The following is a 12323-nucleotide window of genomic DNA, read 5'->3' as shown; positions in this document are numbered from 1 at the left end:
TCACAGTTTTCAAAGGCTTGCGTGATACAATTTAGGCAAATGGGAAGCCCGAGGGAGAAAACGAGGAGAAAAGAGAGGAGGGGAACGAACGGAGAGGAGGAATAGAGCACAATGGAAGAAAAAGAATGAGCCGCAGAGAGTTGGGATGGATGTTTCAGGGACAATGTCAGCATGGAGACATCATTTCCAAACCCTGCGTGATGTCTGCCCGGCAGACCTGCTGTGCACAGACAAATATAGACACGCACACACACACACGCAAACACACACAGACACACAAACACAGGAAACTTCAGTGAGGAGGAGTGTTGGTACAGCTGTCGTGTACGTCTTTTTTGTCTTCATTTGAATGTGTGTGTGTGTGTGTGTGTGTGTGTGTGTGTGTGTGTGTGTGTGTGTGTGTGTGTGTGTGTGTGTACTGCAGTGCAACACAGACAGTGGAAAAACAAGGAGGAACCCAGTGCCTCCTCATTACATCATACATAACCTCAGATCTGCTCTTTTGAAGAGGCCACCACCAAAACACATATTTTAAATGTGTGTGTTTGTATGTGTACGTGTGTGTGTGTGTGTGTGTGTGGTTTCTGCCCTGATCATAAGCTACCTTTTTTTTTTTTACCATATGTGGTGTCTCTGTTGCCATGGTTATCGTTTCTTGGGGCTCGGTCGAGGCAGCCTCAGCATCCTTTCCCATCTTCCAGAGCGATAACGTTTCAGTTTTTTCTCCTTTTTTTTCCTCCCGTCATGTTATTTTCTCCGTGTCCCTTGTTTCCTTCTTCTTCTTCTCCTTCTCCTTCTTCTTCTTCTTCTTTGCATCTCTGTGCGTCATCCAGCTTGTTAGAAGGATGCATTTCATCCCGCAACAGAACAATAAAGACGGCGGAGCAGTTTTGTCGGAGCCGCACAAACAAACCCACACTCGCTGCTGCTTTTCCTCCGGATGTTTTATTCATATCGGACGGCAAAAATGATTTCACTTCTTCCCACTCAAACCCAAAAAGTTTGTTCTTCTTCCTGTGTTTGTATTTCAACAGGAACCGTCTCTGGTTTGTAATATTCCCTTTAGCTCATAGAATGAGATCATCTTTTTTATACATCTACATTTACAAGTACAGTCGTGTGAAGGCACATCTTTTTTTGGGAATCACTCGCGGTTTCATTTAATTTCCTCGAAAGAAGCTCATATTTTTTATTATACTTTGTACTCCACCACATTTTAGTGGGAAAAAAAATCTACTTTTTATTATAGTACTATCATTTTTATTTCACTACGTACACTTTTTATTTTACTTGCTTCATTTGTCTGTAGTTACGAGTCGCTTTGCAGACTCATATTTTCATATTTATATATTATAAAGAATTATACAGATACATCACCCAGCAGTGTATTAAGTAGTTCAAACTGGCTCCACCTCTACCAGCTGCAACATTAAAAAGCTTCAATAATAATAATCCGGCTGGAGACGCTCTTGCGATGGATCACACCTGGCGCCACGCCACATCCTGTGCAAAGTACTTGAAGCCACTTCTGTGGTCGTTCCCGACGCCGTCGTGGTCTCCAGGAGCACATTGTGCTAACTGTGACTCATAAGGTAAAGAAAAACAAGAAACAGCAGCAGCATCATGTCGTAAGCTGTTAATATCATAACATAACTCTGAAGGGGGTGATTCTGCAGAACGAGTACTTTCATCTCTCGTACTCTGAAGGCTCTCGCTACGTTAATGCTGCAGCAAGCGGCTGGATACAGAGGAGCAATGGCTGCCTAAGAGGAAGAGGAAGTTACGCTCTTCCTCTGTGAAGTAACCCCCATTTTAAGTCCCAGCATGCCCCATTCAGACAATATTTTGGCATAAAATAAGTAATTTTTTAACCGAACGACACAGTTTTTTGACTGAAACTCCTTCCTAACAGGCCAAGACTTTGTTTTATTGTGATTTTTGTTGCAGATTCAGATTCTTTAGGTCATAATCTTTCCAAAAAGGTGTCTTATTGACTGCTCCAGAAGATATTTTGGGGGAATCTGGCTCATGGATGTTCATAGTTACGATCAAAATATCTTTTAAAAGTGTTTTTTTTTTACATTTATGCATTTTTTCCCCAGAATTTGGGGTTCTTACGATGACTCAAACACAGGAAAAAACACTCAAACGCAGGGAAAAGGAGGTCTGGAGCCAAAAATTGTTTCCAGAGTTTCCTACGGGTAAAGTCAAGCTCAGCCATGTACGTCAGCGCTGCTGCTGTTGTTTGCACTGTTAGCACCGCTAGCTGCTAGCCGGCGGCTCGGCCGTCACCGCGAATAGAGCTCTGTAAAATGTGTGAATGCATAACTTTTAAGCACAAAAGCACTTGGACCCCGAGCCCGAGTGCAGTCCAGTTGTTTGTGTCGTATCAGCTGTCATTTCATAACACAGTGATCAACTAATAGCGGCAAGCCTCCGTCAGACAGCTCATCCTTCATGATTTATGACCTACACACACACACACACACTTCTGCACGAACACACACACACATATATAATCAGCTGACACGCAGGCGGCGGGAGTGGAGCGGCGACGACAGCAGAGGATGCACTCCATCAGTCTCCGGCAGCGCTTGACTGGCAGGCTGACGGGTCTGATGTGGGCGGGAGTCAGAAGAGAGAAAAAGAGGCTTTCATCATGGGAAAAAAACCTCGTTGCAGGCTCCTCGGAAAGAAAAGAGAGGGAGGAAGAGTGAGGAAGAGGGTAGGGGGGACGAGAAATGGTGTTCGCAACTGTGTTCTGTTGGAAATGCCATTAAAGCGCCCGCCCTGCGTCTGTGACGAGCTTCCAGGAGGAGGTCGGAGGGCGCGACCTCTGACACGCCGCCCTTCTCCACCTCTCAGACAGACAAGAGACGCCAGGTGACGGCAACCAAAAGAGCGCCGACGGTAACATTTAACGAATGTCCCGTCGCCGTCGCCATCGCGCCGGCTTGGACTTGAGCCCGACGGCTTTTACTTAGCGCTTTTTTTTTCTCATGGCTTTATAGCGTCGACGTCCGGCCTCATTGTTCCGTCTCCCCTTTTTATCGGCCTTGTTTAGAAAAAGGGTGACAGAGAGCAAATATGAAACACAGACAGATATCGAACAAAAGAAAAGCTTCTCCGGGGTTAAGCTTGTGAAAACATTTCCATCTAAATGCAGATTTAATACAGCGGTGGCATGGGAGGGAGTGGGGAGGGGGGGGGGGATGGGGGGGGGGGGGGGGCGCTGCTTTGCATTCATTACCACAGTGGACGAGAACAATGTTTTTTTTTCTCCTTCTCTTTCACCTGGTCTCCGTCACGCTGTAATTCAGTCTTTTTTTTATTATTATTATTTCAAGAGAGGGGGATCGGGATCTGCAATTGATTTCCTTTTATTTAGTTTCAGCAGCAAATTGCAGCACCGGCAGGGAAACAAAGATAAACATTTGTCCAAATAAAGTGGACAGAAAAAGAGTAAAAAAAACAACAACAAAAAGGGGTGTGTGGTGGGGGGGAAAGGGAGTGTTGATTGTGAAGCTCGGTTGGCTTCATTTGCGGCACACTCTCTCTCGCCATTGGCAAGATAAGTAGCTTAATGGAGCCCAAATGGTGCTTATCCAGGTGGAACCTAGCAAGGAACTGGCAAGCAGATTAAACAATATTGATGCCTCTTAGCCGAAGAATACATTTGCCTGTTTTTGTTTCGAGCAAGCTCTCGGCAAGGTGGTTCAGAAATTGCAGTTTGATTGTCTTCTGGGACCGCACATTACTCCGTGTGTGTGTGTTGTGTGTGTGTGTGTGTGTGTGTTTGAAGGGAAGGGGCACGCGGAGTGTGTGGTAAACAAAGATGAGTGCCACATCCTCGAGGGGGATAAAGCAAAGAGACTGACAGCGGGGAGCGGGAACTGAAAGCTTCCCATGAAAGACGTGTTCTCCGACTGAGTTTGTGTTTGTGTGAGAGCGAATGTGACACCGTGTCAGTCCACCTCCCGCTGAATCGCAAAAGTGCGTCTCTGCTTTCCCCCCCCTCCTCCCCCTCCCTCCATCACACCCTCTTGACTCCTTTTCCACATCGCATCGCTCCAATTTGCCCGATACACATACCTACAGCTTTTTAAATTTGTATTTCCACCCTCACGATCCGACTCTGCGTCACGCCGGAGTCAATTGCGCTTGTTCATCTTTTCCCGAAGTGTCTGTTTTTTTCTGCTTCTTCTTCTTCTTCTCTCTGTCGGTGTGAGAGGGGGAAAAGAACATTGCTGCTGCTATCAAGAAAGTCAAATTCAAACCGTGAATCCATTTTCTCGACAATCTCTCCTGTTGCGGAGTTTGCGGAAGTCCTCAAACTGTAAGAAATCCACTTTTTGGTCGACAGCGGTGCGTAAATCACAACGTCGGCATTGAAAGCAGCTGGCGCTGAAGCATTCACAGTGCTTTTGTTTGTTCATTGGACAGAGACCCTCGTTCTTCCCGCGACCAACAAATCCCCCGTAAAGCAGCGAGCGTTTTGGCTTCTTCGGGTTATGTTCCTGCTCATTCTCTCTGCAAACTAACCGCTGTTTAAAAACCATCCACCTCCTCTGCACCCCGACCCTTTAATTCCCCTCATCTCTTTTTTACGGACTTTATTCCGCGTTTGAGCTCCTTTTCGACATTCGTCTGCTTGTATGTTGTTCTTGTGTCCGTGCCTCAGTGGTATTTCAATCACAGGCTCGGTGGTTCGAACCCCGGCTCTGCTAATCCATGTCCATGTGTCCTTGATTCGAGACACTTAATTGCTGTGTCTACGGTGTGTAGAGCAACATGTAAGTTGCATTGGATAAAAGCATCGGCTAAATGAAATGTTCCTGTGTGTCGATGTGTACAAGCTGCTTGTAACTAATTGACCCAAGGTGGCATTAATAAAGTTGTATTGAATTTTGGGAAACACACAATGTATTTCCGAATGTTAGCATCGACCTGGTCCCCTCAACAAAAAGACAATATTTAATTTGGATTTGCAGTACATCAACTCGTACACTCAAAACGTACACGTCCTAGCTTAAATTTTAATGACGTATTTTATATCGCAGAGCAAACCAATAAAGTCTTTGAAGCGTGCGTTAACCACACTCCACATTTCAGGCCTCCGACATGAAACTACAACAAAAAAAACCTTGACTTTGAGACGAGGAAAGCAGACGTGCAAAAAGTGCATTTCCTGCGGCGCTGCATGAGAAGCTACAGCCAAGGAGACAGTTAGCTTAGCCTAGCTTAATGACTGGAGACAGGTGGAAAGATTGTGACAAAAGAGCACCTGGATTTGGGGTTTTCTTTCCATAAATACAATAACCGCCCCAGAAATGGAAACCTGCGCCCTTGAGACAAAGCCGTGCAACCTCACATAAAAAGTGCAGATGTACAATCTCCTCCTTTCACTTTCCACCCGAGTAGACCTGTTTCACAAAGCGCTGGAACTATTGTTTCGCGACCCGCACTCTCTCCCTTGTTTATTCCTCACCTCCACCTCGTCTCATCTTACCCTCCCTCCGCCCTTGAAAAGCCCCGTGCGCCGCGTTGCATTTCACGGGTCGCCTCACTCCTCTGGAGTGCGAAGCGGCTCAAAACGAGAGGCCGCTCCAGAGCGCCGAACCTGTTTTTGCCGCCGCCCATGCAGAGCAACACAGATCGCTCGGTGAGGGAGTCAGACGAGCGGCGCTTGTCTAAGGAGAAGAGAGGGAGAAGTGGGGTATTTATGTGCGTTCATGCGTCTGCGGGGAGGAGAAAATGTGACGGGAGAGAGCTGATGTTAAGCTATCAGGGTAGAGGCTCTCAGCCTCTTAGCTTGAGCAACGGCAACAGCCTAATGGCTGCAGGAATGAGCAATGACAGCAATCCACCCGCCTGCTATTTGTGTGTGCTCAAAGTCACATTAACCATCCAGTAGGGAATGAAAAATGGTGGCTTCAAAGAAGTGTGTGTGCGTGAGCGCGTGTGCGTATGTGTAGGGTGTGCATACAGTGTTTCATGAATAGCAAATGACAGATGAGATGTTTTCACTTGTGAGAGCATTCAAGTGCACACACACACACACACACACACACACTCTCTCACACATAAACACACCCTTATACAGTGCATAGACGCCATTGGCTAAATTGCAGGACCGCCGCCTGCACCTCTCTAGATGAAAAGCAATCATGCCGCTCCTCTATTTGCAACTCATCCCACCACACAAAAAGCCAACATCACAGACACACAAAGCACATATAGTGTGCTCACGGCGTCAAGAACATTTAAGGATGAAAGCATTGCGCTGCTCCGTGTACGAGTAACACACACAAACAATTCGGCATAATAACTTCAATAAACTGGTTCCAAATACCGTATAGCTATTTCCCCCCCGAATAATATTTTCCAAATATTCCAATTTCAGCTCCTCAAACGGAGTAATACACCGTCCTGCACACCGCTTTCTTGAGTGCTAAAGTTCCAGCATGCATAGCGTCATGCTGCATTGTTATGTTCTGGTTGCATTCGTTAGCTTTTTGTTGTTGTGCGACGCAACCGGGTGTCAGCGGGTCAGATTACCGGTGAGAGCCGAGGGTGGGAGGCGGGTGCAGGTGCATCGACGAGCCTTTGCTTTGTGCTTTCAGAACAGCGAGACTCCAGCTGCCGCTCCTGGTCACGCTGCAGTTTTGCTCATGAACGGTTCGCCCACATTTCTCCCGCCTGTGCTTCAAGGCAATCACAGTGTTGCCCCCCCCCCCCACACACACATGGACTTCACCGGGCGCTGCAAAAATTGACAATCAAAGATGAGGCGACTGATTAAAGTTGATCTGAATCCTGAAGTTGATTTTCTCAGTGTGACTGTAGGGGGGGAATCCAATTCTGAAACAAAAACAAAAACCCCTCCATATCTCTATCTTTGGGGCTGTAGATAAAAAAAAAAGAAGCTGAAATAAGATTGCCAGGTGAAGAACCTGAATGCTCATCTGAAAGCTGGCGGGGGGTCGTGCTGCGGGGGAGTCACAGGTGGAGAAGGAGAATGGCCGGACATAAGGAGAAAAAGGACGTTGAGGTTGAGCGACTCGCACAGCGGTGCGCTTGTGACCGCTGGAGGAAACATCGTTCCACCGATCCTGTGCTGTTTAATTACAGCGGAGGCGGGGCGGGCCCCTGTGGCGCTTTAACCTGCATCCAATCAAACGGGGCGAACGCACAAAAACTGTGCGGTGGAAACCGACACTAATGAACAAAAAAAAAAAAATCAATGCGCTCATTTTCTCCACCGTTCAACCGTTCCCGCCCACCTGGGGAGGAGGGCTTCTTTGTGTTCTCTCCTTTTGATCTCTCTCTCTCTCTCTCTTCTCTTTGTCTTCTGTGGCTTCGCTCGAAAACCACAAATGTCGAAACATCGCGGCCGCTCGGGTGGAGAAGTCAGGGGATCAGATTTCATCCTCTGGGGACCACGAACGCCTCCGAGCCGCGGCTGCAAGCGTAGCTTAAAAAGTGAGCTGATTGAGAATAGATTCGGCGTAGTGACACACCTTTCGCCGGCGTTTCCCGAGAAGTGAGGGAGGAAGGGAATATAGTGGCTGATAAGAGAGCTGAAAAAATAATCTGATTGGGACTTTAAGACTTTACAGGTAAACCTCATCCGCACGCTGGATAAACAGATGCAGGTCGAGCTCACAGACGATAACCTGCATTCCTGTTTTGTCAGAGTGGGATTCACATCTACCTCTGTGATGTAAATGAGCCACCTCTGTCTTTTCTGGCAAGGTGACACAGGATTAGAGTATAATGGTAATGCATGAGGTGACTCTCGCAGTGTAAAATGAGTCGTGGGAGGATGGGTGTGTGTGTGGGGTGAGGGGGGACAAAGAAAAGAGACAAACAAAGAAAAATGCAGTGCAATATTGCAAAGCAAAAACCACTGATATCTTATAAACACGCCGCACTCTGGATCTCTTATGATAATGCTCTTTCTCTCTGCCATCAATTGTTTTGATGAAAGTAACATTTGTATCTATATGGCGCCGGCGGTGCTTTAAGCTGCAAAGAGGTGGTTGATATTGATCCCATAATGCACATCCAGGTTTGATGTATGGCTTATGAAAGCACTTTTGATATCTCTCCTCCACAATCCAGTCCTTCCACCGTGCACACAGAAAGGATGCGAAAATGTATTTTTTGAACGGTTCTCTGGACGAAAATACACACAAAAGGTAGTCATCGTTATTTATAAACAACATGTACACATAGAAATAATGAGATTGACAAATATTCCTGACGCACACATAATTATTAGTTTTTCAAGAATACAAATATTTCTTGTGGGGAGTCATTTATGCCTGATTACGCTTGTGAATCATCGTCTTGCATTCATTAGGAGTGAGACTGTTTGGCCCACACTGTTCAGGTTGCACAGTCGTGGTTTCACTGGATCAATGACAGATAATCAGAGAATCACAATGAGGCATTCTTCCTACTTTACTCCACAACCGGGAGGATCTGGTGGAACAAAGGAGTCTTGAAAGGAAAAGCGGGTTTTCCGCAACAAGGAGCAATGAACTGACGTCTTTTCAGTGTGATGAGAAAGAACGTCCTGCGGCTTAATTATAAAAGAAAAGAAAATGGCATCGATTGACTCCCCCTCCTCCCCTTCTGGCAGGCGGAGCCAACGCTGCCAACACTGTGGTGAACATGCGGAAGGTGACCCATCAGACCATTAGCGAGGAGCTGTCCAAAACCGTCCTCCTCCCGTGCCTCTTCACCCTCCGGCCCGGCGCCTCCCACGAGCCCCCCAGGATCAAGTGGACCAAGGTTTGGGGCCAGAGAGGCTCCGACGGCCAGCAGAAGGAGCAGTCGGTCCTGGTGGCCAAAGACAACGTGGTCAAGGTGCACGCAGGTCCACTGGGAAATATTGGGGCGTTAGCTTCTTCAGAAAAATGACAAATTGTCTCCCTCTCTTGGTTTTACTCTCCCCTCAAGGTGAAGAAGGCCTTCCAGGGTCGCGTGACGCTGCCTGGTTACAACGGCAACCGCTACAACGCCAGCCTGGCTCTGTCGGGGCTGCGCTCCAGCGACTCCGGCCTGTACCGCTGCGAGGTCGTGGTGGGCATCAGCGACGAGCAGGACACAGTTCCCCTGGAGGTCACAGGTGAATAAAAATCACAGTTTGGGCTGACGGTAAGGCGGCCATTTTGAATTGAGGTCACACTTTGTGGGGGCGAAATGTCGCGCTGGAACAAACTTAGCGTCATGCTAGTCGCACTAAACAAAGAAAAGGATGTGCTGCCCAATGCTGTAAAGATGCACATTTTGAAGAAACATGCTATTAGTAGTCAGGTTACCTCCCCTAGCTAACTTAGGCAGCTAGCCTCTACAAGCTAGTGCACTCGCTAACTTCCTAAGAGTTGTTTTTAAGAATCAGACTTTTTCTACAACACAACAACTATTCAACTCGCCTCCATGTCATAAAACTTTATTGCAGTGCTAATTATCACTTGTGGTTAGCCTAAATTTGCAGAAGCTAAACCTACACAGTCGCGACGAGGTACTATAAAAGATGTTGAAACTATAAATTGTATTTGCATTGAAGTGGTTTAATTAAACAGAAAAAAAACCTGTTCATAAAGAACATTTTAAATATTCCTTGAGGAGGAATAGCTATCGCTAGCCCAGGGACAATGATAGTAACGATGACTAAGAAGGCTTCTGAATTAATAAAAGTAGAAGCCCCTCGCTGTTATTACTTGTTTTAATCATTAATATTAACGCTGGACAGTCACAACACTGAGGCATTATTGGGACACAGAGAGAGAAAGATCGAGCGAGCCACGATGTGCTACTACCCTCGCTAACCTCATTATTTCTCGCCGAAAAATAAAATATTCCCGCCAAACTCCTGATGAGACGTGATACAAAAATAAGTAATTAACGCTGTTTATTTCATTCTCTGCGTTATGCATGTTTTCACCTATAATGTCTCGAATTAACAGTCTTTGTTTGTGTCCAGCTTCCCCCAGTGCTCTGTAGGTCTGCCACTATGAATAATAATGACCCTGTTTTCCATGTCAGGCTAATACTTCCATTACACCCGGGGTTGTGTACTGCCTGTGTAGTGTATGATGATGATGATGTGGAAAAAAAAGGTGAGGGAGCTAGAACACATTAAACATCATTGACCTCGGCCACTCAGGTGCCGTTCATGCACTGAAAGCCTAATGAACCCAATAAGGCGGGAACCCAGCAGTGTGCGCTGTTGTCAAATAGTGTTAACTCCGAGCGCTTTGTGTGGCTCTCGGTGGCTTAACTAAATGGGCCCAACCGTTTACTGCCTCGTCTGCATGGAGGACACCTGCATTTGTGGAATTACCGAGCTACCTGGAGGTGGCTCACTGTAGTAGAACCATAATTACTTTGTCGGGGTATTTCAGCCGCGATGCTTTCATCCGATTTTTCCCAGGTCACTCACTATTTTTGATAATAAGCTATTATTATTATAATGACTCTCGGGGATGACACAAGGCATTAGCCACCATACGCCGAGCGCAAATCCAATGCTAAGTGCTAACATCAGCTCCAAAGGCCCAGTAGCCTTATTATTTCACACGGCACTCTGCGGCAGATGAATCGTCCGTCATTGAGAGTAACCCAGATCGTCTCCGCTCATTTCCCAGCGTACCGCTCACATGCAGGAATGCATAAGCCTTTATAATTGTAGTATTTCAACAAGGACGCCGTTTAGCTTTGCACGCGGATCACCTCATCTTTCTCCATAAGAGAAGGCCGGCATTCAGTCAGCGGGGGCCCCTGTCATGACGCTACGGAGGCTCTGCATCCCCCCCAATCGATTAACACGCTATGAAAACCACTCCTTCAGAGAGAAACCAATTACATAGCTGGCGAGGACGAGCCATCTCCAGGGCTTAGTCTTAATTGGCAGTCACGCTACACGGCAGACCACAGCCGTCCTCACACTAATTCTACTGAGTGCTTAAAGTATTAATTAGCAGGTATTGATACTGCCCGGCTATATCAATATCATATTAATCCACACTGCTCTTCTCATGGAGCAATTTGTGTGTGCCTCTAAGCCTCAACGACGAGATGTCCTTCCTCTCTTGCCTTCTCTTTTGTAGTTTCTCCCCTGCCGACATCCGTCTTTCGCTCCCTGTTTAGTCTCCATTTTCTTTTCTTTTCTTTTCTCGTGGCACATATTGACCGGTCAATCGGCCGTGTCTCACCACTTACCATCTATCAGCTCGCGGCGTGGTGATAACCGTATTGTAATCGTTTAAAACAACTTCAAGATATTTCAAGCACTTTATTTGTCTTTTTTTTGTCCGCGCTCCCCAAATGTCCTCCAGTTAGCGTGAATGCTAACAGCATGTCAGTTGTAATTTGACTTGTGCACTATAAGTAGCTAACATTACTTAGCATAGTTAATTAAAATCACCGGGTAACGTATACTTCGTGGCAACGGCATGCCTGAGATTTCAAAGATTGGACAATTGATGTCTCAATTAAAATAATTCTGTTAGTACACGTATGTACAGTATGTACATTTTGACAAGTTAGCATTTCAAATCAAGCACAGCTGTTGTGCTCTCCTTCATCTTCTACTCGGTCTTCTATTCCTTCTCCTTCCTATTAATGTTAAATTTCCTTCTAAGGGAGCTTTACCGCCAACATTTGACAGCAATTGTCGCCTGCGAAAATATTTCCCGGCTTGTTTGCTCACTCGACAATCGCATTAAAAGTGAATACAATTGAATGCGACTTTGCTTTTACTTGCTCGCCTGTGCCCCCCCCCCCCCTCCTTCCTGTTTAATGCGCGGTGGAAAACACAACCTCCAGGTACTGGCAGTGCACTGCATTATGCCGGAGCCGACGGTGTAAATGCACTGACAGGCGAGGAGCAAGTGTAAGTATTGAAGAATGCAAATTGAGACACGGCAAACGTTTCCACAAATCCATTACCCTAACCCTGCTTTGACTTGAAACACAGTAAAGCACATACTCTATCAATGTGGTGTACGCACCAATATTGCCGAGGGAACCCGACGGCTCAACAGTGCCACAATGGGGGCAAGCATACATTGAATAAGTGTAGGGGCCTGCCCGCAAATGCTGCCTTCCTGTTCCTCCCTGTGGAGGCGCAGAGGGTAAAAATAGAGGCATGCGGCGCTCAACCCTCATGTGGAATAAGACTGGGTTCCCCACACTGAGAGGAGACCCGTTTGTCTCTCTGGTGTACGTGTTAGCCAGCGAGCTTTGCATCTGTTTGGACCAGAATCCATTAACCTCCAAGGAGAGCGCATGCAAACTGAGAAAATTAGGAG

The 12323-nt window shown here is 46.6% G+C and overlaps 1 protein-coding gene across 1 annotated transcript in view; it reads left to right on the top strand.

Annotated features, from left to right (window-relative positions):
- ncanb (neurocan b) overlaps window positions 1–12323 on the top strand; it is a 139269-nt gene that overhangs the window by 36158 nt on the left and 90788 nt on the right. Inside the window, exons 3-4 of the mRNA XM_068591365.1 lie at window positions 8648–8874; window positions 8968–9136. Of these exons, the coding sequence (XP_068447466.1) occupies window positions 8648–8874; window positions 8968–9136 (396 nt within the window). The remainder of the gene's footprint in view (window positions 1–8647; window positions 8875–8967; window positions 9137–12323) is intronic.

The sequence above is a fragment of the Clinocottus analis genome, unplaced genomic scaffold (genome assembly GCF_023055335.1).
Source record: "Clinocottus analis isolate CAN_PGR_092001 unplaced genomic scaffold, fCliAna1.0.p SCAF_25, whole genome shotgun sequence".
Taxonomy (NCBI): Eukaryota; Metazoa; Chordata; class Actinopteri; order Perciformes; family Cottidae; genus Clinocottus; species Clinocottus analis.
The sequence above is the reverse complement of the archived record's forward strand: the minus strand, read 5'-3'. Positions and strand labels throughout refer to the sequence as shown.